Below are 27789 nucleotides of genomic sequence, written 5' to 3' on the forward strand. Positions count from 1 at the left end.
CCTTAACAACCTAATTACTACACTTATTATAACTTCTATCAGCTCTATTTTTCATCTTTATTTATTTGATAATTTTTACTTTGTCATTAGATGCATTTTTAAATGGGTATTCTTTTATGATCTGTAAAATGTTAGTTGTCTGTGTCTTTGTCAGGGCGGATTAAAAATACAGTTCTGAGTCTGAAATAAAACCACCACTCTGGAAAAGTGTTTTCGACTAAATGGCTATTCTTAGGTAAAAATTGAAACCAAGCGGAGTCCGCCTCGTAGTGTGGTGGTTGGTGTGTTCACTTACCATGCTTGAGATCCTAGGTTCGATTCCTGGCAGGGTGGATGTGAAATGTTGGTTTTATAGACGATTCTTCTCTGCAATATTTCATTGTCTCTGCACTGGCACCTGAAGCGTAAGACCGACCACCTTGCCTGTTGTTGGAGAACCAATTCAGTGCCATATGCACCACTGAGTGTGAATAGGGAAATTATGGTGATAATTATGTCAGTTATAATATAAATATATTTGTATTTTAGCATTTATTATATGTTTTGAATAAATAAATGTTTTTTAATTGATATTTGCTACTAGAAGACATTTCTGAATCTTTATTACATTCTATGCTCATATTTTCAGGTACCGGTTTAAGGTCTGGAGATTTTTCCGGCTGCGAGAGTTATTTGACTAGTCTGGGAGACGACCCACAAGCTTTGACACTATGGCAACAGTTGGCTAATAACGCTATGGAAATTGGTGACTTAAAGGTCTAACACATTTAGACATTTTCTGTAATATATTTCAGAGAAAAAATTTCTTAGGAATTTATTTATAAATTCAGTTGCTTACAGATGGCAGTTCGATGTTGGCGGGCGCTTGGGGATGAGGCTCGTAGCGCCTATTTATCAAGAACATTAGTATATTCAGATGAATATGAGAAGGAAAATAATGTTGAAGGTACCTATATTATACATATGTCGTCGCCAAATAGTTAAAAAGGTCACTCAACAAAGCGTTTAGACTATTCATTAAATGCTGGCATTCACCCGGATGGCTAACCCGTTCGTTGAATGTACATTTAACAAAGAACGTCGCTTAGTCTCTTGAATTTTATTACAACAATATTAATTGTTTTATTTATTTATTATTTAACTTAACCCAATTTATCCTAACTTCAATCTGAAGCTTTTGGTTCGGCCATTGCCAAAGGGCTAGCTTACAACCAGCTAACACGTTGAACGTTGAGTTAACCTTATTCATTCGACGAATGGCCTAGCCATTCAGGTGAATGCTGGCATTTAATGAAAAGCCTGGCCACTTTGTTGAGAGGCTGATTTAACTATTTAGCGGCGACATATACACAGATAAACACCAATTTCTTTTATGAATAAAATGTTCAATGTTTGGTATCTTAAACAGGTTTGAAATCACCACATGTTCGTGCACGGCTGGCAATTCTCTCCTATGATTTGAAGACGGCTGAACAAATCTATGTTGAAGAGCTGAATGATCCTTCTAAAGCCATTACAATGTATACAAACCTGTACAGGTGGCCTGATGCCCTCGCCCTAGCGGACAAGTTGGGTTTGCAGCAGGCATCAAGTCTCCGGGAGCAATACATGTCTCATCTTACTTCTTCTGGTAAAAAATACTTACAGTAATTTATTGTTTTTATTGTAATATTATATAATCTGGAAAAAACATTGATTTTGATTTAAATGTTAAACTGATATAACTTTCATGATAATTTATAAAAACTATAAAATACAAGGTATCCAGAAAATATGTATGTGTAAGACATCATTGTAGTGTAGAGAGCATCTATTTTACATTGTGAGTGTAATCAACCTTATGAGTGTGTTTTGATTCTGGCTTCAAACAAGTATGATGTATGGATGGTACTCAATTTGACACCTGATCTTAACTTTAACTGCCATTGACAAATATTTTCTTTTAACTAGGTATTTCAATATACTAATGAATATGTTGATTTAGGTGCTGAGGCAGAAGCCGCTATTCTACTTGTCGGAAGAGGGGATGTGCGGGGAGCCCTAAAGTTAGTTCTGGGGGCTGGGTTGGCAGGTCGCGCTGCCAGAATATTAAAGGATGCCCCCGCTGTTTTGGCTGATAGAGAATGCTTTAGTTCGGTGCTTCAAGCTCTTCTAAAGGTAACAATGTTGCTTGGGACACATTAGATACATACAATTTTTAGTTTGAAAATGTTATTTATTTATTTATTAACAGCCGTAGTCAATTACAAATGGTATAACATGGTTAAAGAAATTAATTTCCATCTGAAAAGAACTATCTAATAAATAGTTTCAATATGAAATATCAATTACCAGCTAAAGCAACAGTGCTCAATAGTTAATAAGCAAAACTAAACTTTATTTTATTTATTTATTTGATCATCATCATCTTCACACAGACATTTCTGTCCACTGCTGAACATAAGCCTGCCCCATATTCCTCCATACGCTCCTGTCTTGTGCTTTCTGCATCCAATTACCAGAAATTTTCTTAATATCGTACAACCATTGTGGGGGGGGTCTCCCTCTTCTTTGGTTGTCTTTGCGAGGTCTCACTCGACTACCTTTTTGTCCATCTTTGGTCTATTTGTCTGGCAAAATGTCCGCAAAAGACCATTTAACCCTTTAACTACATCCGTTACTCCCAACTCTATCTCGGTATTTCTTATCTAGTCAGAGAGTTTTATACGTAGCATGGCTCTTTCATGTTATCTCTGTGCTACATGGAGCTTCCTTATAGTTGATTTGGTAAGTGTAAGTGTTAATTTATTTAATACTTCACCGGAGGGGAGGGGGTCACACTATCCCCACTACTCTAGGGACCGGGTCGGTTACAGCGCTCGTAGTTACCGCCCGTACAGGCCATTTCGCCTATGGCCTTGACACGTGGCACTTTTACATTTTTATTCATTTTATAGCAGCCCTTTTTGGGTTTATCATAATGTATTATTTAATCATAATTTATATATCTGTACCTTAGAGAATAAAACACGGGAGTCCACTTTTTGCCGTTTTGAAGTTAAATATGCAGCAGTTATCCCAATAAGCTATTTTGTATGCAATAAAATACCGCAGTCCACTTTTTTCATATATATACGTTTTTTAAAGTTAAAATACAAGTCCACTTTATTTTAATGCAAAAAGCATCAGTAGTCACAAATATGCTACTGTCTGGATTTCCTCCCTAGGGAGTTATTCGGGATCTAAATTCGTTGCAACAGAGAGGGAACACATTTTTATAAGGGAAGATGGAAGTCTAGTCATTTACAGGGCTTATGACCTTAATTTGCTGGTTTAAGTAGTTACTTTAAACACTGTGTAACATTCACCATTCTCAACTCAACTCTTCCGTCTGTTGACTTTTGTGAATCAAAAGAGCTGAAACCTTTATCACGTGGGTGTGATTTATCTGGCTGAACCAATTCACCTGAAAACAATTTTTCAATTTTTATACTTCTTCTTTTACCAGTTAGTTAATTCAACAATGTATTAAGTATGTCCAAATGTTTGCAACTGGCTCGATTTCCTCCCTAGGGAGTTATTCAGATCTAAATTTGCTGTAACAGAAAGGGAATTTTTTTTTGAGAAGGGAATATGGAAGTTTAGGCACTTACAGGGCTTATGATCTGTCATTGGCTGGTTTAAGTGGCCACTTTAAACACTGTGTAACACTCACCATTCTGCCTATGACAGATCATGAGACCTATAAATGCCTAGATTTCCATATTCCCTTCTCAAAAATTATTTCCCTTTCTGTTGCAACAAATTTAGACAAATATGCTGTTTTTTTGAAAAAATATTATTTTACATTAAAAGTTCAAAAGTTATGATGTTTTGGAAATCGCACAATCACAAAATCTTGTTTCCTGATCATATCCTTCACCGTGACTCCCGTGGTTTATTCTTAAAGGTACAGCTACTGATTTTAATACGATTTTTAGACTATAATTAAGGGTCCAGCACTCGGCCAACAAATACCGGGGTTCCTAGCTAATTTTGCACGAAGTCTGTGCATCCGGAACATAAATGGTATTTAATATAAAATTAGGTATTCCTCACTGGAAAAACCCCTGCCGAGGAAGACATTTTACAGTTTTAGTTTAGTTTGATTTATATATTTTTAATTAAACAATGGAGTTCGATACTTCATATTATTATAAAGAAGTTTTATCAAGAAATATGGTTTAAAAACATCAAACACCATCAGAATTAAATGATAAAGAAGACCCGTACTTAAAAAGAGTACCTGTCATTTTTGTGAGAATTTTTTTTTTTTAAATTTGTTCACTGAGTTGTTTTTTATTTTGTAATTTTTAAGATCTATCTGGATACAAGAATATTGAGGTTTATTGGTTAGTCCCTTGTATTGGAAGTTGATTCAGTTAGTGAAATCTACTGCCACAAGCGCATCTTCTTTCAGAACGAATGTTGGGAGCAAGCAGCAGAGCTTTGTGAAAGTGCTGGAGAGTCTGAGAAAGCAGTTCAACTATATGCTAAAGCTAATGCGTACGCTAAAGCAGTACAGAGGGCACGCATTGTAAGTATTATTTAAAAAAAAAACATATTCTGTTTAAAGATATACTTTAAAGACTTGATCCAACTGTATTGGAACGATAATATAACAATATTCTGCATGGGTAATATAACTAACTTGGTGAACTCGTCACATAATATTATCAGCATAATTCACATCTGAGAACTGAAAAATATAACTAAAGCTATCCAGGTTTGAAAACAATATATAACTAACCCAAGTATCAAATGGTATACTTTTGTACTTTCAAATTGTGACATAAAGTGTCAAAAAAAAAATTAAACCTCTCTTAAGTAAAGTTGGAGAAAATTGCATGCATTGTTGTTCTACGATCCCGACAATATAATCCACGAGTCTGTGGCCGTGGGACCATAACCCGGTTCAGCGATAAATACATATTATGTGAATATGATGAATAAATCAATGATGAACAGCATGTGGCTTTTAGGGTTGGCCCTCAACGTTTTTCACTTGCTTAAAATTGTTTTAAATTTTTTTTTGCTGTAAAATATTTTTTAGTTCTTATTAATTTGTCATAATATTAATTTCGTTTGTAATCCCTTCTTGATCATCAATCATATTTTTATTGTTATTTTAAATATCCTCTAGTAATTAAGTAATAACCCATTTTTATAAAGTTGTGGCTTGTATGAATTAGTTTCACATAGTAAATACTGAATTTTTATGTATTTTTTATTAGGTACTATAATATATGAAAGTTTTTTTATACAAAATTAATGAGTCCTCAGTAGGGAAATCTGTTCTAAAAAGGACTGCATAAAATTTAATTTACATATGTTTCACTCAAATATTTTATTTATTTCTTCTATGATAATTTGCTTCAATCAGATTTTGATTTCTTTTTTTAAATATGTTTTGTTATCTGTCAACCTAATTTGTAAAGGAAGCATATCAAATAATTTGGCAGAAAAATAATCCTCCCACCTTTGACCAAATGTTTTGTTAAAGGGAATATTGACAATGATATTATTTACTGTTTTTGTTATATATTATATTCATGTCCCTGAGCCGATGACGATGTCCATCTTTAAATCTGTCTAGAAAAATAATTTTAGTGCATTAGGCATATCTCAGGCACATTAGGCATATAAAGGCTTTGACAATTTCCATAGATTTCTGTATTATTTCTATAATTACTTTCCTTTATGAGATTTTTCAAGCAGTTTTGTTTATCAGGTATCTCCGTCTGAAGTGACGGGACTGGAGCAGCAGTGGGGAGAGTGGCTGGCGGGGCGACGCCAGTGGGGGGCAGCTGTGGCGCACCTCATCGAGGCCGGGGACTCTCGGGGGGCGCTCTCTGCCGCCGTCAGGGCGCAGCAGTGGGCCAAGGCTCTGCAGATCATTCAAGTACACTGTTTATAATGAGCATATTTATATAAACATATTTTGTCATAGTATGTCAACAATCTTAGTAAGTTATGAATAATATTATTATATTTTTTTTTTAAATATTTATAATATTGTAACATTCAAGTTTGTAAGTGAAAATTCATTTTAATTTGAATACAAACATTGTAATTTAAATAAATAAAAAATATGTTTAATAAAAGAAAAGTGATACTTAAAATTCCACAAATTTGGAATCACCAGTGACCATAATAAATTTTGTAACATATATATATATTTTTTAATTGTGCTACAAATTCTAAGTATTCTAGTACGAGAAACTACTAAGTATGGGAGATAAATATGTGTTTTAAAATGCGCATTTTAAATGTTAATTTATTACAATCAAAAGAGTCAATCTGGGGAAAGTTTAAATTATACTTTATACTATAAGTCATAGTCATCTGGGCATAGTTTGTACGAGCTGCTGGCACATGAAATAGAGAACTCTACATGTGACGGGTGCGGTAGCCAGGGGCATTTAGAGATAACTCTGACACAAGAGTCGAGCTATCAAAGCGTCCACTTAATATGTCACAACAAACCCCCATGTCTAACAGCAGGCGGCGATCTTCTAAACTAAGCAAGTGATGCTTTTTGCAGGAAGACATGTAATTTAGATCGGATATATTATAGTACAGTACATTAAATTGATTTTGATTGCACCTGTTTCCCTGTCATCACCATTCCCTTTTCCACACCTAATGGTGCATAGAATACTCCAGCATTATGTTTTGTTTTAGGTTATTGATGACATAGATTCTGTTCAGGAATATTATGAGATTTTGGCCACACATTTCTCTTCTGTACAGGTAAGAAAATACATTATAATATTGAATCAGGTAATGGAAAATGTATTGTAGTTAATTTTTAATCTAATGGTCCACAGATTATCTAGTGATTTAATATGTGAAATAGTGAGATAATCAATAAATAAATAATGTAGAAGTTATTGAAAATATGTTATTAAAGCCATTCAATGGAGAAGAAGGTGGTTTTACCACAATAATTAAATGAGATTTTCTCAAGCCTGCGTGCTCTGTGCTGTAATTTAATTGTGGTGCAAAAAAATGCAAGTACAAAAGGGGATTTATTAAAATAGAAAGTCTTGAATATAATTCACATTAAAACTAATGGTAGGCAGTAATAAGTAATAAGTAATAGTAAAAGTCTAGTAGGTGATTACCCTGTTTTAAGACAGCCAGATTGTAATATTTTCACAAATTTTTGTACAGTAAAAACATGTTTCAAAATTACAGCCCTAAATTGATCACATTTTTTTTGGAATTTTTTATATTTTTTCCCCTCAGGATTGGGAAACAGCAGAGGCATTATGGGAGGCGGGAGGGCTAGTGGAAGAGGGGGCCCGTGCCCTGGCTGAGGGTGGCCAGGGGGGAAGAGGGCTGGCCTTCGCTCGCCGCCTGCTCGGCTCCCAAGCGGCTGTTGTCATCTTCCAGCCGGAAGCGGAGAGACTCAAAGAGCAAGGTAAAAATATTTTAACAAGATCTAATAAGTTTTGGAGTCAAGAATTTGAGGTATCTGTATTTCTTCTTCTTTATATCACATGTGCAGATCAGACTGCATTGGTAAATACATTTAACCATAGTATCATCTTGATTATTTGTTGCAATAATCATGAAAGTAGGCTTAAATTTTTTACATGCAAGCTACTTTCTTATCTTGCATTTTTTTACAGAGACATCATCAGCTTATTTAAGTGATTATAATGTAAATATACAATCAGCCAGGGATAATTAAAAATGTTTTATTTCCCAAAGTAAAATAATTATTTAAAAAAATACATTATGTTTTCGCAGTAAAACATATGAGGGTATTAGAAGCAAATTTAGAAAACTCCATTGAAGGAGCTACTGAGAAATTTGCGAAAAACTTTGAGTGAGATTTCTAATTACGCTTCACCAACTCAATGGAGAATGCTATGTTTGCGGTGACAAGCAGTATAATTGAAATCTGTTTTTGCAAGATTTAGAGACGGGTTTGAATTACGCTATTATTTAGGTAGGTAGATTTTTATGTATAGTGTATTTTGGCATCAATAACTAATTTTCCGTTTTTGGTGGAGATTTCTAATTTTGCTTCTAGTACACTCATATGTTGAAACTTTTACACACTTTATCAACTATCTGCATAGTATTTTTAACATTAAGTATCTATCTACATATTAATGATGTGATGTTCCCCGATCAGCACAACACCAACTATGGCTTGCATGCACCAATGTCCTGATTGTGTCGTATTACAACAGTATCTGGATTTTTTGGCGTGAGTCTTTCTAGATTTCAACAATCAAATTAGACCAGATCTTGTCTCAGGGTATTTTTTTTTGTCTTATATTTAATTTTGTAAAATTGTATCTGCGTAAAAATACTTAATGCATTTTATTATAACTAAATGGACCGAATGAGTCCGTAAATAAATACTGTGTAAATATTGCCATTCTGGTGATCAATTATTTTTTTATAAATATTTGGAGGCTCTGTCACATTGTCCCACATAGAGATCATATTTAAATTTGCCGGGTAATCAAAAATACCTAGACTCCTTTAAACTGTATACGATGGACAACTTTTTCACATAGCTAGGCTTTGTAATTTTGTATAATAGAAACAAAGATTGATCCAGCCTAATTTACTATAATTTTTTATGGTACCTGTGTAATAAATTATATAATATAATGTGTTCAGGGAAGTTTGGAGAGGCAGAGAGCCTGTACGTTGGCATGGGTATGGCGGATGCGGCAATGGCCATGCACGAGGATGCTGGACGACACGCTGCGCTGCTGCGTCTTGTGGCTGCGCACAAGCCGCAACTGCTTGGAGCCGCGCGGCGCCGCGTAGCCCAGCAACTGCAGGCCTCCGGGCGCCTCAAGCAGGCCGAACAGTACTACATACAGGCTGGTTAGTTACAAATATGTGTACGAGGCGTATTCAGAAAGTTTATTCCGTTTGACAGGTTAAAAAAATAAAGAAAACAAGTTACATATTCAGAAAAAATATATATTTAGACCATAAATTCGGCAGCCAAATGGCAGATCTGTAATTTTCAAAAATATTCAGGAGATTTGAAATAAAACTCAATGGTCTAAACAGGCGCCGTGGTGCAGTTAGTTAGATGGCCAACTGTGAAACTGGCATTGCGGGTTCGATTCCCGCCAGTTGTAAGAAGAAAATCCTAGAAATATTTTTTCTCAATTGGTCTGGGTATGGTGGTGTATTTTTTTTTACCTCTTTCCATATGCCCTCTATCCCACCTGCTGACAAGCCTCAAAATAGAGGCTTAGCGGTTTATTCCTTAAAAAAAATAAATTCAAGACTAATCCACAAGCTAAAATATTTTAATCCTTCTTTTCAATAATTTATTACCATTTTAAGTTATGCTGTTTTTTTTATTTTTCTATGTGTATTTACTGAAATATTTATTAAAACTGTTGATAACTAAAAAACGGAAAAAATCCCTTTCTGTCCCTTCTGCCATTTGACTACCGGTATTTTTATACATAATTCCCACCATTTTGTAGGCACTTGTCACAGCGCGGCACAAGCTTTTTTATTCACTCTGCATAAAAGAGTGCCACTCTCTTCATAAAAGGGAATACCCACTTCGTTCGTCGCCGTGCACATTATCACCACCTTCATTGAACCGTCTTTCCTTACCATTGAATCACCTATCACATATTTTCCGTATACCTAACAGATCTGTCGGTGAATGTGGACTGGTTTTCTTTGCGTTAAGGAAGCAAAGCAAACAAACAAGCACTACGAAGTGTACACGACAATTAGCTTACTAGTAATGGAGTCAAGTCTTTCTCAATTGGTCAGGGCAAGAATCGTATTCTGCACAATCATTTTTGATTAAACTTCCTTATCATGACAAAATGACAACTTTAACTTTGACCATTATGTAATTACAGATGACTGGAAAGGGGCTATTCAAATGTATCGAGCTGTAGACCAATGGGAGGAAGCTTACAGGATTGCTCAGCAACATGCACCGCCACAAGTTCAAGAGCAGGTGGAAACTAATATTTTATACATCCGTACTGGAAAAAATTACAACCAGAGTCATGATTTATTTACTCACTTCTAAAACTGTACTTCCTATAATTTAATTATAAATACTCATGGCTGTCATCTATCTATGTTACCATTCACTCTCACCTATACATTTGTTATGAAAACTATTGGTGTACCGATCCAGTACCCTATGCACCATTAGGTGTGGAAAGGTAATTGTGAAAATTGATGAATGAAGTCTGACTGGAGTAATTTGAGTTATTGTCATTGTGAAAAGTGTGCTTGTGAAAGCAGCTTGTTCACCACAAACCGCACACCGCATCTCCAATACAAGTCCCCTTGGCGGTACCCGAATACAAAGAAAATTTGCTCATTACCGAAAGAGAAAAGCCACCCGAGGGAGATCTTCGTAATCTGGTAGTCTAGGCATCGATGTAAAGAAAGAAAATAATCTAGAACTCCACCTCAGGCACACTACACCAGTCCAGTTTTGCATTGCCAGTCAATCGACATGCATATTTCTAGGTTGTGGTTGCGTGGTCCAACTCAATGGAAGACTCATTGGCAGCGGCCCGTATCCTGAGTGCCCGGGGAGCCCTGGAGGCCGGGGTGCGGTGGGCGGCCCGCGGGGGCGCTGGGGTCGAGCACTGGATCTGTGCCGGGCGGGTGCCCCTCATCTTGAGGGGCCTGTTCGGGCCCAAATGGCGGCGCAACTAGAAGACCAGGGAAAGGTACGATAAAATTTAATTATTCCGCAAGTTGAGTTAAAAGTTGTAGAGCAATGGAATAGAGGAAGTGATTGGTGCACGCTCAGTTAGTGTGTTCAAATACCCTTCATTTTTGTTTAAAGTTTTATTTGAATTAAAATGCAGTTGGAAGAGGCAGAAGCAGAGTTTGTAAAAGGAGGAGGCGCTTCTGAGGCAGTGGATATGTGGCTCCATGCTCAAAAGTTTGCTAGAGCACTGACGCTTGCAGAACAGCATGCACCAGAGAAGGTTTGTTTGTTCATTAGAATTATGAGATAAATATTTGTTTGTTTATTTATTATTATAAAAATCATACGGTCTTTTACAAAATACAAGGTAAAATGACAATTTAAAGAAATAGCACCAATTATAAATAATTTTACTGCTCAAATAAAATAAAATGTTTCTTCTCGTATTCATTAGAATACAGGCATTTTAAAACATGTGGTTGGCATTTTTTTAAAGGAATCAGAGGTGTTGCAAGTATATGCTGATTGGGCAGAGTCTCAGGGAGATATTACACTCTATGAAGCTTTAGTTATCAGGGCCGGAAGACCCCAAGAAGTTATCAAATATTACAAAGAAAATGGTAATTAATCGCATTATGTTTAATTATTTTTAAATATTTAAAAAAGAAGAATCAATAATTTATTTTTGATCAATCTTCCTTTCTCATTAAATTATCCACCACATAGAAAACTTCCTGTAAGAATGGAGTAGATTTTTAGTTCTTGGTCTCTTTTAAAACCTGTTTCTCCCATAATCAATTTCCCATTAAAAAAATAATATTTGAAGCACTAACTTTGTGGTTATTTATTATATAATTACTGACTTGAGGTACTATTGAGAATTCTCAATTATGCCAGAATCAGGAGCATGTGTAGCTCCGAAACCGGTTGGTAAAAACAAAATGTTTTTATTCCTCTGATGTTTATTATAATTTTTTATTTATAGCAAAAATTAATCATCTTTTTAAGTAGGTAGCACGGAAAAAAAGAAATAACCTCATATTCTGGTTTAATTTTCAAAACAACTCATTTCTTTTCAAGTGAATTAAACAAAAACTTCTCTATAATGAACTTATGAGAATATTTTTTTCGTAAGATACTGAAAACTAGATACTATTTTATTGAAAAAATACATTTTAAAATTTTTCTGATTAATCTGAAACCCAACATGTAAAGAAAGTATTTTAGCCATTGCACGGGGGCCGGTGTAATTGCTTTCAAGCAATTTAGCTTGTCTTGTATTTGTAGGTATGTGGGATGACGCCATACGTGTTTGTGAGGAATATCTGCCACAGGGGGTCCGTGCCTTAAAGGCCGAGGCTGTCAGGGAGGGAGCAGGGCTGGGTGGTGAAATTGGTGGCGGTGAGGGGAGGGGAGGAGGAACACAGAGCCAGGGGTCTAGAGAGGATCCAGAGACTATATTAAAAGCCGCAGCAGAATATGCCAACAAGTATGTTTTTTTTTGGGTTGACAAATAGTTTTGAATATTTAAAAAAAAACATTTTTCATACATCATGGTGATAACCATCATTTCCCTTTTTGCACCCATTAGTGCATAGGGCACTGCATTGGTATTTCAATTCCAGCATATCTGGATTATTTTTATTACATGAAAGTTAATGTGTTTAGTAATTCGCTTGATTAGTCTCATGCAGTCTAGAGTTACTTTTGAAACCAATGTTTCACATCCGCCTTGCCGAGAATCGAACCCAGGTTCTCAAGCACTGTAAGTGAATGTATAAATGTAGCCATCAAGTCGAAAACGAGTGTTTTTGAAACGAGTTAGTTACGAGAGTACGGATGAGTATCCAGCGCTGTATTCTTTGTCCATCGAACACGGATTAAAAATATAACAGATAATATATTATTTTAATTCTGCTACCTCTCTAATGGAGCAGTTTGTGTGTAGAGAGAAGGTTCATTTTACAATTTTTAATACAAATATTTCAATGAGTTCTAGTTTTGATGGTAATAATCCATATTTTTTAAATTTTATTTATGGTTTGCAGTGGACAATACTGGGAGGCTATTCAAGGACTTCTTTCTCTTGACGTGGAAACTGTTGGAGCAGGTACTGTAGAGAGGGCCACACTCCGGGCTGCGAGGCTAGCAAGAGATCACCTACCGCCGCATCTTGCCAGACAAGTGGCTCCTCTCATTGGACGGAGGTAATGTCTCTCTACCACAAGTATAATAATTTTATTTATTTATTTCTTTACATTATAAATTTCGGTTCTTTAATAAAAATTATATTAGCTTTATTTCAATAATAATATTTTTTAATCTAGTAAAAAGGATAATAGTGCACAACCAATTTTACCATATTATGACAAAAGAAATACATTTTAACTTCATAAAACAATATAGAAATAACTGACATAATACAGTAGAACTCCGGTCATCCGAATTGCCAAATATCCGGATCGTTATCAGGAAATAAAAAATAAAGAAGATGTTATAATAACAAATAAAAAAGGGTCTTCTTCAAAGCAATTAACTTGTTGGACATGTTAAGTAAGCTTTTGATGTGAATTCAATTCGCTGTATTATTTCAAAAGCAATGAAAAAGTTATTTTTAAGTAAATTTTGCATTGTCTTTCAAAACATTGCCTTAATTTAATGATTAATCCAATTATCCGGATTTCTGCATATCCGGAAAACATCTTGCACTCATTAATCTGGATAGTTGGAATTTTACTGCACGTATAAATTAAATAAAAAAAATAAGTTTTTTTTTTTTTAAAGGAAAAAAGAGTAAGTATACCTAGTTTTATTGCTTCTCCGTCTAAGGTGGCTCTATTTTAAGATTAAACATTGATTGGTTTTAGGAATTACATATTATATTGTGGAGTAATTATTACAACTAGGTAACTTCAAAATCAGCATTTTCGAGTTATCCACTAAAAATATGTGTGTTTTTAGTGTTTCACAAATGCTGATTTTGGAGTTACCTAGTTATAGTATTTACCCCGCAATATGACTATTAAATCCCATATTTACTTAATATGCTATGTTTCTCCGAAATTATGCTATCAAGAATAAAACATACACGTAATGTTACAGATTAATAGAAGCGGGTCAAGAAGAAATGGCTGCTAAATTACAGAATGCTTTAATGGCTTTACACGGAGATGGCGATTCTACTGCAGAAAGTAATGGTAAAACAATTTTAACCCTATGAAATCCATTTATCTTACTTTATCTTAAATATTTTTTAAATATACATATAGAAAAATAAAGATTAGATATTCAATTATATGTATATACCTACCTATCTATTGATAATGAATAAACTATTATTATCCCGAGTTCCTATCTGATCTTTCCGATATTGACATTCCACTTCCTGCCAATATCCCAACTCTCCTGTCCCAACTCAATAAACCTGTGCATAAACCTGCTTTTGTGTAAAAATCTTGTATGTAGATAGTAACTAACATATAGTAATAACTAATAAGTAAGCGAAAACAAAAACCAAACAAAAATACATGGCACTGGCTAGAACAATCCAGTAGCGAGATGAATAAAGCTACAAAAAAAAGAACCACTATCCATATCGCACATCTAAAAAAATAGTTAAAGTAAAAAAAGCTGATTTTTAGTTACAGAATGAATTATAAAAAAACTCTCTCATTATAAAAAATTTACATAATTCTAACTTTACAATTTACCAGCTTGATGGCTTTATGACACACTTATGTTTATTTGAACGCTACCATTCTGTCATATTATAACTTTTTTTTTATGACAATTGAGATTTAAAAAAAAAAATGTTTTAAGTAAATGACACATCGGTATTGCTTTAAAGCAAAGCCTTTAAAGGCTGAAAAGAAAAATAAAAAACTCGGTTTTAACACAACATGGTATTTGAATTTTTCGGCTCTTGTGGATATTATGCATTTTTGAGTTGACACTATTTTTTTATTTTCTTTTATTCAGGAAACATACAGTACAGTTACAAAGTTCAATATTTTACACAATTAGACTTAATTCTAATGGACCAGTGAAGTTTCCATATTAAAAAGCAATTATATGTAAGGTTAATTATGAAAGCATAAAAAAGAGAAGGAAAAAGAAAACATAAATGAAAGTTGTTTAAAAATTAAAATTTAAGTGAAAAAAAGATATTTTAAGGTTTGTAGTTTGTAGTGAGTATTTACAAATGGAAATAATATTAAAAATGAAGAAAATTTGTAAGAGTAATTAAAAATTAAGAATGGAAATAAAGAATGAAAAACATGCTCAGATGTAAAAATAAAATAAAATAGTAATAACATTTTTTTTAAAAAAGGAAAAACATAAACACATATTTATTTTAAGGGATTCAAAGAAACGATGAGAAGAATCTTTAAGTGAAATGTAAGACAGTAAATTTAGGTCAATTTAAAAAACATCTTCAACTATATTATCGGATGTGCAAAATCTTCACAAAAATCTATTTACGCTAAAGTGATGTCTTCGCCGTATAGAGATGGTTTTTTACAGTTTCAGGGGCGGGCGACAGTGGCAGCATGCGCGCAGATCAGCTGGCCAGGAGGGGGGAGTGGGGTTCCGCCATGGAGGCGGCTACAGCGGCGGGCCCCGTGGCATGCGCACGTATAGCGGCTCGCTGGGCCGCCGCCCTTCTCCAGCACCCCGACACTCTGCACTATCAGGTTGTCAATATTCTGATTAACGATCCAACATTCACGATGCATTGTTTATTCTAAGAGTTTTATTATAATTTTATAACCCTGAGAAATGGATTGCCAGCCCACCGGACCAATTAGCTGTTCTTACATGCTGTTATGGGTTTTAAAAAATGCAGTGTTCATTTCAATTCATTTGAAATATTCCCACACTTATAATACAATTTTAAACTTCTGTGCAGTACTCTGTTTTTCTCTTTATTGGTAGTCAAAGGATGCCGAAGTTCTTGAGCTAGCCAAATCGGAATTTTTTTGAAATAATGATGCTCTTTCGTACTTATATACTGATGCTAATGTCAGAGCAAACCGCTAAAAATGAGGCTGTTTCAACACGGTACATAAGGTGCTGCACTTATTACATTTTTAAAAATTAGTCAGTGTTGTACTATAATTTTAATCAGTGATTAAAAATAATGCACTGAAAAAAAATATATATAAGCAAATTGTTTCATTTCAATTTTTTTCTGAATTGAATCAAGAGTCCAAAAGCATGGTACCTAAGTGCACTAACTATTACTCCATGGGTTGAACTTATTATTTATTTCTTTTTTTAGAATCCAGATGGCTCCATGGTTGGAGGAGTTGGGTCTGCTATTTGGGTGCTCTCACGATGGGGTTCCCCAGGTCAGGTTTCCTTAGCGACCCCATTGCTGGCGCGTGCCTCTGCTCTCTCTAAAGCCCCCTTCTCCCTATTAAAAGATCTGCGCAACGTGTTACACGCCATAGTGAGTACATATTGATAATATTTTGAGTTTGTCTAAGTGTTATAGATTAACTGGATTTAACCCCGGGGGATAGATAGATGATAGGTAAAATAACTAGAAAGGAAGATGAGGAATATGTTTCATATGTAGAGTATAATTATATGCATTGAAAGTCTTTTCGATTTTATTTTTCTTATTTATTTTTAAAATTAAGTTATCAAACTTAAATTACATTGTAATTGATGTGAAAGTACAATTATATATAAACTAAATAATAATACACTTGATACTCCGGAACGCGCCTATATGCCAGAGGAGTGGCTACATCCACAAAAAAATATTTTCAATTGCAAAATACTGTTTTCAAATTAGTTTATCGTCTTTTTCAGTAATCCTTTCACTGGTAATATAAATATGATATCTCAAGAACATACCACTAAAGTTAAATCCAGTATCTTAATACAAAAATATAAACATTCTTCAAATACACAAATTTAATACTTGCAGCTTATCAATAGCAGCAATGAAACAGACACAAATGTACAGCAGTGTGTAGAGACAGCCGCCTTGTTGTGTGTACGTGAGGCGTGTCGAAATACTTCAGCCCTTCGCCCCCTGGCACTGCGAGCTGCCACAGCGCTACTTCGCCACACAAACATGATTGCCGCAGACAATGGTTGTATAAAAATAAATATGATCCATTTTAGAATGTCTTAATGGCTAGTTTGGATATTAAATATTTTTTTTTTTTAAATATATTATGATTGGAAATTAAATGAACTTTACACAGTTTAAATTGTTTTGAGTTGTCATTATCAAACTAATTTCAGACTAAACATTGTCTATCTTACACACATTGGGAATGTAACTAAGCTGATCATACATTGTTAGTATTTTTACATTAAAAGTCTGTGGCCTCCATTGCATTGATCCACACATTGCAAAGACAAATTTTAAGCTTTGATAAACTGTTAATTTTTTTTTAATATTCTTTGTTTATAAAAGATTTGCATTATTTACTTTTTTTTTTTTTTGTATTGTATTGAAGTATTTTTACAGTTGGGAGGGGAGTATTCTAAAAAAATATTTTTAAAATTCCATTAAAACTGAAAAACTTTAATTTTAAATTTAGATTTGTTGTGTTCCCGAGCCACTGCAGTAAAATATAAAATATTACCAATTGACTACCAACTAAATGAAAGATTTATTTGATTGTAGCTTTTTACGAAGCAGGAATTCTGCTACGTGAAGCAGAGCGTGAGGGAGAAGCTCTCGTGATGCTGAACCGCTACCTGGACCTTGCTGAGGCTGCGGACGGTGATGGGGGAGATACAGCACTAGACCACGCTGATTTTGGTAACTAGTTTTATTTTCCCTTTAGAATAAAAATATTGTAAGTGTGCTGTAGTTTTTGAAGCTTTTAATGATAAGCTTAATGCTTATAATATTGAAGAGAGAGAGGTGGATCTTTTTCTAAAAACAGTTCTACTGAGGGATGTCCTGACTCCCAAATTGAAGAAATGCTGATTTTAGTTCCGTTAATTGACTTTTCGTGGGAAAATATTAGACAGCTTGTAACATGTAGCATGTATTTAGGTATACAGAATAACTTCTATGGCAGATTCAACATAGAAAATATATTTCAATCTATTTATAAACTAAATTCACGTCAACAAGCATCATAATGTTTATGCTTTATTTTATTATTATTAATATTTATTATATTATGTTGGTACAAGGCAATTGCTGGAATGAAAAAAAAAACCAGTGGCCAGAAGATACCTATTTTGGCATATTGTGAAAATACACATATGCTGCCAAATATTAAAACATTGTTGACTATGACTGTTTTCTATCTTTAAAATAAGCACACAAATAAATAAATACTTACAACGTTTAAAACCACCCCTGAAAAACAATAGACTTAATTAAGATTGAATTGATTTGTTCTTAATTTAAATTAAACAAATAATACATACACACTGCGTAGCGGTAGTGTAAACACCAGGGGTGGTATTCTGAATGCAAAAGTGCGCATAGAAAATGCATTTTTAATACGTATTTACGTACTAAATACACGCTAATAGAGCGATCTCTTCGCTAGCAATCCCGTTCAGAACAGGCGACCTGGTAACTTTCTTTATTACTTTTTATTTTATTCAAAATACACAACTGAGAAGACATTCAAAAGAATCAAAGCCAAAATCATCCTTAATCTTATGAAATATTTCATAAATGGCAGATCTGTTTTGGATGCGTAGACTGGTCTAACTCAAGAGATATTCACAGCACAGCACCATCTGTTAAAAAAAATAATTAATCTATACAATTTCAATATAATAGTTTTAACAAAATTTTGTTGTCAATTTTTTTATTTATAAATAGGTTCTTTAACTTATGTAGATGTTCTCTTTCTTCCCTTCCAATGATATTGGATCGGTTTTCCAGGAGATACAGATTTCCCACAAGAAGTAGTATTGGGAGGAAGTACACTTACTCCACAGGAACATGATGAAGTGAGAGAGTGGGTGTTGGCCATCTCTCTGGATCAAAATGTGACCCAGGTAAATTTGTTTTTCAAAATGAAAAATTTTCAACAAATTCTTATAATATTCTACAAATTCTTATAATGTATAAACAGAAATGTTTTGTTGTTATCACATTCGTTTTCTAAAATAATATTTAACCTTAATAAATTGAAAGTCTCGATGAGATTGTAAATTAAATTGAAATGTTATATAATTCAGACCCTCCCTGTGGATAAGCGAGGACTATACGAGTGCTGTTTGGGGCCAGGTGATACGGCATGTGCCCTGACTGGTTTCCCCCTCTCAACTCGAGTTGTACACTTCACCAATGGTAATCACTTCAACAAATAAAAATTCACTAAAAGGAAAAATAAGTATTAAATAATGTATAATATTATTAATTAGAATCTCTCTATTTACCAAAAATACCAGCGCTGAATTATTATATGAAATTTAAATAACAAATAAAAAAGACACTGGCAGTATTATAATATGCCGATGTTTCTTCATCAAACCAAATAACTTTGCTGGGCATGTTTAAGTAAGTTTTTATGTGATAATATTTTGGTGACTTTTAACAAATGTGATAAACACAGATCTTGCAGCTTGGATGTTCTCATTGTGAAAATAACGTTTTCTTTAGTCATTAAATCTGTAAGAAGTCTTCAAAATTCAATTGTATTGATTTTTACAATATTTTGAGTTGCCCAAATGTCTGTAGATAAAATGCTGGATTTCGCCCCTTGGGGGAGCCAATGAGAGGTCATAAGCCTTGCCCTGTAAATGCCTAGACTTCCATATTTCTTTCTCTAAAATGTTCTCCATCTCTGTTTTAATTTGTCAATCATATTATTTTTTTATTGTTTATTGCTTTAGGTAGAGCAGCCAATCGTGATGCATGGGCCAAAATTCTACTTCATTGCAACACTGACCCGACCAGTGACGCTGCAGATTGTAGGCGTTTCCTTACATCGTGGTGTGGGGCAGATGACTACAGTTTGACATAAACACTTTTTGCTAAAATTTACTTAAGCAAAAAGAACATTTAGCCGAGATAAAGTCACCACTAAGTGAGGTGCAAATGAGGAAGTTCAGTGCCTAGGGAAATTGGATATAAAAATAGTTTTCTTACTCGCAGTAGAAATTAGAGCATTTAATTGTACTGCGAAGTTTTTCTAAAATGTATGAAAAAAATTAATAAAAATGAACTAATTTAACTTAATGACATCACGAGTTCTTCTAAACAAACCAACGATAGTGTTGTGATGGATTTCCTGTTTCCAGGAAGCCAACCCACCAATCAGGACAACTCACCGAAGATAACTAGTGATGTCACATGCGGAGTAATTAAAAAATTACAATACTTAAAAAAATCATAGTGATGATAATATGATCTACAAAAAATATATTTTTGGCTTAGTTTGATAGAATTAACAAATAAAAAAATATGAAAAAAAAACACTGAACTTCTTCATTGCTGTATATTTAAAAAACATATTTATAACATTATAATTTATTAATCATCTTTAAAAAATTGGAAATAAAACTGGTCAGTATTTTATTTTATTTGATTTATTTTGTTGACAAATAAAAATCAATTTTGAAAATACATAAAATGTACTGTATATTTGTTTTGATGGGTTCTCAACTTAAACACTGATTGTTTTAAAAATATTAAATCCTGTATGTGCCGTGGTGATCATGACTCCGGGTAGTTGCGGGTGCCAGTGTAATTCTTTTATATCGGTTTGACCCTGGTGGATGAATAACAATTGTGGTGGAAGATCCTGTTAAAAACAGAACTATTTTAGTTACAATAGTATTTTGTACATAAAGCATCATACAGTTTATAGAATGGCACGCTTTACAAAAATCCAACTTAGTTTTTAATGTCAGTTAAGATTATCTCTAACAAACCCATAATAAAGAGAAACAACAGCTTATGTAACGCAAAGGGGTAAAATAAGATACATATCAATGCAAGAAAGCAAAAGAGATAAAGCACACTTTGAAAAGTAAATATAATGTAAGGAAACTCATTACACAGACATATTTATATAATGGCGCCATAGGTTCAATTTTTGTTGTTCTACAGATAAGTTGGGAAAGCTGTAATTGACAGGAAATGCTAAAACGCCAAAGATATACAATCTAAAAATATCTTCCAAGTCGGTCCCTCAATGCTGAGGATCGTGATCACCATGAACACTTCTGATTAGTCGGTTCAACTCCAGTCTGTCCTCAGCCCGACGAACTGACTCATCAAATTTTAGCCCCGTAGCCACCTTTATTTGGTCAGTCCATCTATATGGGATTATATCCCAGCTTCTCCTACCTTCAACTCTGCCAATAAAAAAATACCATAGACAATAATAATTAATTAAGGGAATGAAGTAATCATACAGAAGAATCTTACCTTGAGGTCGTCTTGCCCCCCCGCTTCCTCGTCCCTCTCCACGGCCAGGTCCCACAGCGCCACCTGGTGATCTTCCCCGGCTGTGGCCAACACGCTGCTCTCTCCCGGGAGCCACTCCAGGGAGCTCACAGGGGCCACGTGATGCTTGAAGCTCACAGCGGGGGTGGAGCCCTGGAACTGTCGCAGGTCCCATACATGCAGCAAACCATCATCGCCCCCTATAATATAAATTTTATTTTATAGAATTTATGATCCATATTCATAAATGGGTCATTTTACTATCTAAAGTCAATATTACAAATATTTCTAGGCCAATTCTAAAGTCAAGTTTTGAGGTAGATAATATACATATCATGGATGAATGCCTACAGAAGAGCACAAGACCGTTCCAGATGGAGGGAGACTGTCCACAGATGAGCAATACCTGGAGTCAGGCGTAATCACCATCCTCATACATAAGGCACGGATTAATGAGTGGCGGCCTCCGTGGTGTAGTGGTCAAGACGCTTGACTCACGCACGGGAGGTTCCGGGTTTGATTCCCGGTGAGAACACAAAAATTAAAATGTGATTTTTCTCAAGCCTGGGTGCTCTGTGATGTAATTCACCACTGTAATTAGGCCTCCTGGCCTGTTGTGGTGCAAAAAAAAAATGTAAAAAAAAAAAAAGAGAGGGAATATAGCATGAGAACAAAACAACTATTACCCAACACTACCAAAACAGTGAACATGAAATTGTGTTACAGATTTTCCATACTCTAAGAGAGTGAATTTTTGAGAGTAAAACTAGTAGCTGTAGTTATGTTTAAAAAAAAATCTGCATTTTTCATTGAAATATTTACACTAATTATCCATAGATGGCAATGGCATGTCCTTTTTATGAATAAATCTAATGGAAGATTTTGGACAAGCAATGTTCTATTATATATGTCCTATAAATTATTTTAGACGTACACGGTAAGGTCATACTTGCTTAGAGGTTAAAAACAATATGTATAATCATTATTACAGAATAACTTATATTATAATATAAATTCTTATTCTGAAGAATTGGGGTCAGTGTTATAAGCCCCCGACATCACTGCGACCTGTGTAGATCTATTGTGACGGGTCCCTGTAAATTAATTCTCGCCCTCCAAGCCCAGATCTTTAAAGAGCCTGACTACTTAGTGGAGGGCGAGTATTCTCATAATGCTAAATCTTCCCTTCCAAGCCCAGATCCTTAAAGTATCGGGCTATTATGCAGGGGGCGAGGGCTCTAACATCTTCAAGTTTAACCAGTAGTTCCACGAGGATGCAACTTCATTTGTAATATAAAGCATCACATTCACATAGAATGTGTATAGGTGTTTCATAATCTGCCCTGCTGAACCTACATCTAGAAGTTTCAGAAAGGTGTATTCTAGCAAGGTGTTTATTCAATCTGCAGTGCTAATAATAACTCTCACTTGGTTTCGGCCAAGACTCATTAGGCCAAAAGCAAATTGCGAGTACCCCTTTAGTAGTTCCTTCACCGTGTGCTTTTTGCCAGAGCATTATGCCATAAATATATAAATTGTCAATAAATAACATAAATCATATGTATAATCATTTATATATCAACATCATTTCCTTACTCGCATTCAATTGTGCATAAGATTGCATTGAAAAACCGAACACAGTGTACCTCAATCATTTGTTAGATCTTCATCTACTTTCAGTAAGATCTTATGCTTAACACAAACTGGATTAAATTAGAATCATAATCTTTTAAGTTTTGGTAAAACTGTATAAAAGCAACTACTTTCTTACCACTGGCTATAAACGGTTCATTTTTATTCCAAGATATAACATTAACATCACTGGTATGAGCATTTTCTGCTGTCAACATGCAGGCTTTGTTAGGGGGAGCTCTGGTGTCCCAAATTCTTATACTCTTATCCACAGAACATGTTGCCAACACATTTCTACAACAAAAAATATGTAATTAAACATTTGAATGATTACTGCAAACATAACATGTCCAGAGCCCTTATTATAATGAAAAGAATGAGGAAATTGTTGAAAACACGAGTTTTCTTCGGTGAGTTGAGCTGACATTTGAAAAAAAATCTCATTTGTATGAAAACACGCTAAACATGGATTCCCGGAAACCGGGAATCTATCGCAACACATAACTAATTGGCTATTCTAAACAGCTGTTGACCAGAACCTATGACGTTTTAAAGTAGTCCATTTTTATCAAAACATATTTTTTTCATATATTTTTGAGGAACTTCATCATATAATGAAAATGGCTTAATTTTTACCGCATGTAAGAAATATTTTTTTACATCCAATTTCCCGTAGCACTGAATTTCCTCACTGTATATAAAGTAAAATGGATTTTTTGTAAGAAAATGGGTTAATTTGTATAAAAATTTGAAGTATCTTCGTCGGTAATGTGTAATAAACATGTTCAAAAAATATTATAATATATTAATATTCTATTTGATTTTACATAAATGAATAAAAATAACTCTAAACTTTTAATTATAATGGATTCCAGGATCTAAATAAGCAGCTTTAAATTATTATCAAATTCATGTTATTTATATTAAAACCATTAACTTTCTCAAAATAACCATCGAAAGTAATTGTGTAAAATAGGTAGGTACACAAATCAGTTTCAGTATTAAAATTGGAGTATATTCTTAAATCATATCTGACAAAATAACTATTTATATTTGTGATAAATATTTAACATCGAAATAAACTCTAAAGCTGAGCTTGTGCTATTATTAGCATAAGTTAAAATAGCGTGGATTAGTAAAATTATAAAAAAAAAATTAAAAAATGAATTGAATTGAAAATATTTTAGCTCAAACCTTTCATTAGGTGACCATTGTATATCTTCAACGGAATCTGTATGTCCGGCTAATGGCCTTTGGTCGACTGTCCATGTTCCCGCTTCATTAGGTTTCCATATGTGAATATCTCTTCTGCAATCACCGGTGGCCATAACCTATTTGATCATTCACTAACAATTATATATAAAAAATTACATACATAATATATTTGATTAATAAAATAGAACCATTAATTTTATTTATAGTAATTATATTAATTTTGACTGGTTCATAATATCGAAGAAAAGTTTAAAATTAGTTACAAAATAACAAAAAATATATAAATTAAGCAATAGAATTGTTTGATTTTTTTTATTTTGTTGAATTCTTGCATATTTAAAAAGAAATAGGTTTAATAATCGCCTTCTTCACTAGGATCAAATGTAACAAGGCAAAAAATTCACTAATTTTGATTAACCAGCATTTGAGAATTTAAATACAGCACTGGAGAGATAATAAATAATATAGTTCATATTTTGAATGTTTTTTTTCCACATAAACTTACACCAAGTTCTGTAGGACACCAGTCGATAGCAAAACCTTCCGATTGATGTCCAGAAAATACATAAAGGGGCCTTTCTGATTCTTCCATATTTTCCTTATTATATCTTTCCAATATGACAGGGTTATCTAATGCTTGTAACTGTTGCGTTATGTTCCATATGTTGACATGTCCTAATTCTGACCAGGAAGCCGCTAATGTCGAGTTTTTATATGAGGAGACCTGTACTAGAAATGAACGGTAGTATAAAACACATCATTTAGAAGTTTATTGACATTTTACATATTTATATGCCTAAAAGGGAAATAAAAGGATAAGAAAAAAGATACAGGAGATACTAAAGAAAGAAATGTAAAGATAAGCAACAGCATTCCATTTCCGCACCTAATGGTGCATAGGGCACTGCATTGGTACGCCAATCGCAGCGTATCTTGATCATTTTTGTTAAATGAAGGTAAGATGATCAGTCTCACGCTTCAGGTACTAGTCCATGGACTATGTAATATTCTTGTGTGAAAACACCTTTTCAAATAAATATTTCATATCAACCATGTCGGGAATCGAACCCGCGACCTCTTGAATGGAAGGCAAACGCACTGACCATTACACCGACAATGTAACCTGTGACATTTCAAAGTTTATTTTTATCAAAACAATTTTTATTCTTTTTTTCATAAATTTTTGAGAAACTTCACAGTACAATTAAATGCTGTACTTTCAACCGCACGTAAGAAAACATTTTTTATATATGTAATTTTCTATAGCACTTAACTCCCTTATTATTATAAAAGCTTTTTTCCTTACCCTTATTCTGTTAACACAGCCAAGATGCTTGATGGATGCAAAATTCAGTAATGGCTTCTTTTCTTCCTCTTCATCTTCATCATCAGAATCTGATTCATCATCACTCCCTCTTTCCTTCGACGTTCGGTGAAGATTTGACATTTTCATCACAATAACACTAAAATGACAATTTTAGTGATTTATCAAACACGAAATACATAATTTTGGAAAGATGAAATGATAATGAAGTGATAACTTCGACGCATTCTCGCTTCGAGGACGTTGATTATTTTTTTTATTGAAATACTCGTATTTACAATTTTATAAACCTACTTAAATCCCCGTCAAACTGCAAATGGAGTTTTTTTTTGAGGGATTACTCTTTCAATTTTCCTTTATTAACAACACAATACAAGCAAAAAATTCAAATATTTTTTTTCGAGAATTGCGAGAAGATCAACATATCTTGACCATAGAACAAGGTATCATCTGGCATTTTTGAAAAAAATGACCTTTTCGGATATTTTTTTCTCTACCAAAATGATCTTCAAAACTGTATTAAAAACTTGTCAAAATTCCTTGTACTTTAGGAAACAGCTAGGTAACAATGTTCTATTTAAAGCCATAAATATTTGTTCTAAAGAACAACATGGCCTATCCATGCAAATTATTTTAACATCATCTTCACTAAATTCGCTGCATCTTTTATTGAAAAATCTTTTAAAACATATAAATAATAAAATTGAAAGGTGAATGGAATACTTTAAATGTCAAGTATCTAAGAAATAACTGAATAATCACTAATCAAAACTTCAAACCTCAATATCTTAGTTCCATGAAAAAGCCAAATGATACCTTGTTTATTGTGTATGGATACCTTGTTGTTTTATGGCCATGATATTACAAGGTATACACACACATCGATATTGCAGTTGTGGAAGACAATTTTAAAGATGTATACTTTTTAAGTGTTAAGAAATGAAAGCTAATTAAACGAGAATGAGAAAATTTGAAGATACCTACTTGTTTGTATGAGTTCTCGCCGCCTGCGTTCCCGCTACTAGATACGCTGTCATTGGGAAGGTCTCCCTACCGCTTCCAAGAGAGTCAGGAACAACATCAAAGCTCAAACAAGGCGCACCAGTCTGTGCTTGATGCAACATGATATAGGCAGATTCATCGCAAACCAATTTCTCGCCTTCTTCCAAAGGACCTCCGGGAAGATATACTTCTGGAGAAGGTTCTTCATCCCCTTCGTTTTCCATTTCTTCTTCTTTTGATTCATCCATCGAATCGTCGTCAGAAGATTCACTACCACTAGTTTCCATATTTGCTTCCTCTTTAGACATTTTTATCGAATATATATATCTAATAATGGAAATGAAAGAAAGCTAATTTTGTTCTGTAGTTCCACGGTCTGTCAAAGTCAAAAGTCACAAATTTCAAAAACCATGTCGCAAATCATAAGCACGTGGTCAAACGTCAAATACAAATCTCATTTTTCTTCTTTTTTTGTGCCTTTATTCACCGCGCTACGAGGTTGTTCTAGCTTCTAGTCGTTGTTGTCTATGTCGTGATTTTTTATTTGTTTTATTGTTGTTTAATATTTACAAATAATACCTAATATTTATGTGAGTGAATCAAAATCGAATTGTGGTCCTGTGGCTAGTCTCTCGGACTCATGGACTAAAGGTCTGTGGTTCGAAACCCACTCTATCCCAAGTTGATTCTCATTTTCTAATAGTGAGTTATTTACAACTCGTTGAAAATGGCCCTCAAAATTAAATATTTGGTAAATCATAAGAACGAAAATATTTTTATTTTTTTAAAATGTATCTAATATGCTACATGTTTGTATGTAGTATCTTATATTACAGCAAATCAGGTTTGGTGGGTGGGAAGTGGGGACAGTTTTAATTACGAGCTATATATACATACGTGACCAAAATATTCATGATAAAAACTTTTTTCCATAAAAATAAGCATTTATTTCACTATCTATATTTATAAAAGGCAATATTCGTATGTGTGTGCTCGATAGACCGAATAGCTATACACTGGACCGATTTACTTGCGGTCCACAAGGGGTCACCTGAGGCCAGCTTCAGCCGTAAAGGTCCGTCAAGGAACGCCAGTTTCCAGGAACACCAGTATTCAGCATCCCCAGTGCGTGTGCCATCCACGGCCAACCAATCTTCCAGCTGACTGTCGTCACCTACGGGATTAAATCCCGAGAGCCGCCTAAGGCTCTATCCATGGCAGATCACCGGCCAGCGTATGCTTGTTCGAGCACAGCATCCGGACTATCATCCGTCAACTCTCCGCACAGTGAAACCACTAATAACATTATGTTAGAAATATATAAGAGATGAGTAACAATCGCAAACTGCTTTAGTGTAAGGACCTCTAGCTCTTTAAGTAAATTCTTTGTCATATTTGCAATAAGTCTCAAGTCATTTTCTAAATGTTTCAATAAATTTAATAAATAAACATAGGTATCTACTTACATTCATAATGACATGTTTTCAGAATAGAGTTAAGTTATTTTATTTTGAT

The 27789-nt window shown here is 34.1% G+C and overlaps 3 protein-coding genes across 3 annotated transcripts; 2 read left to right on the forward strand and 1 right to left on the reverse strand.

Annotated features, from left to right (window-relative positions):
• Positions 1–628: 628 nt before the first annotated feature.
• LOC148276992 (intraflagellar transport protein 172 homolog) lies at positions 629–8882 on the forward strand (the record flags this gene model as incomplete). The annotated part of the gene is made up of 9 exons (XM_088233477.1): positions 629–756; positions 841–946; positions 1409–1630; positions 1985–2157; positions 4439–4555; positions 5750–5920; positions 6703–6771; positions 7270–7444; positions 8665–8882. Coding segments are annotated over 9 exons (1379 nt in total), but the record flags the coding sequence as incomplete, so codon positions are not given.
• Positions 8760–19848, forward strand: LOC148276993 (intraflagellar transport protein 172 homolog). Its single transcript, XM_088233470.1, has 15 exons — positions 8760–8877; positions 9891–9991; positions 10519–10724; positions 10866–10988; positions 11205–11328; positions 11996–12197; positions 12757–12915; positions 13811–13905; positions 15233–15402; positions 15990–16160; positions 16647–16815; positions 17358–17495; positions 18588–18703; positions 18887–18998; positions 19544–19848. Exons 2-15 carry the CDS (start codon positions 9934–9936, stop codon positions 19672–19674), a joined length of 1974 nt encoding a protein of 657 aa, XP_088089596.1. The 5' UTR covers positions 8760–8877; positions 9891–9933; the 3' UTR covers positions 19675–19848.
• A 375-nt stretch (positions 19849–20223) lies between these two features.
• On the reverse strand, positions 20224–26775 carry l(2)09851 (WD repeat-containing protein 1 l(2)09851). The gene is made up of 7 exons (XM_088233471.1): positions 26257–26775; positions 25255–25411; positions 24454–24672; positions 23928–24064; positions 22873–23027; positions 21084–21301; positions 20224–20454 (listed from the first exon to the last, which is right to left on the reverse strand). Exons 1-7 carry the CDS (start codon positions 26580–26582, stop codon positions 20317–20319), a joined length of 1350 nt encoding a protein of 449 aa, XP_088089597.1. The 5' UTR covers positions 26583–26775; the 3' UTR covers positions 20224–20316.
• Positions 26776–27789: the final 1014 nt, after the last annotated feature.

Source organism: Micrasema longulum, unplaced genomic scaffold, assembly GCF_059751315.1.
Source record: "Micrasema longulum isolate JH-2025_06_02 unplaced genomic scaffold, ASM5975131v1 h1tg001108l, whole genome shotgun sequence".
NCBI lineage: Eukaryota > Metazoa > Arthropoda > Insecta > Trichoptera > Brachycentridae > Micrasema > Micrasema longulum.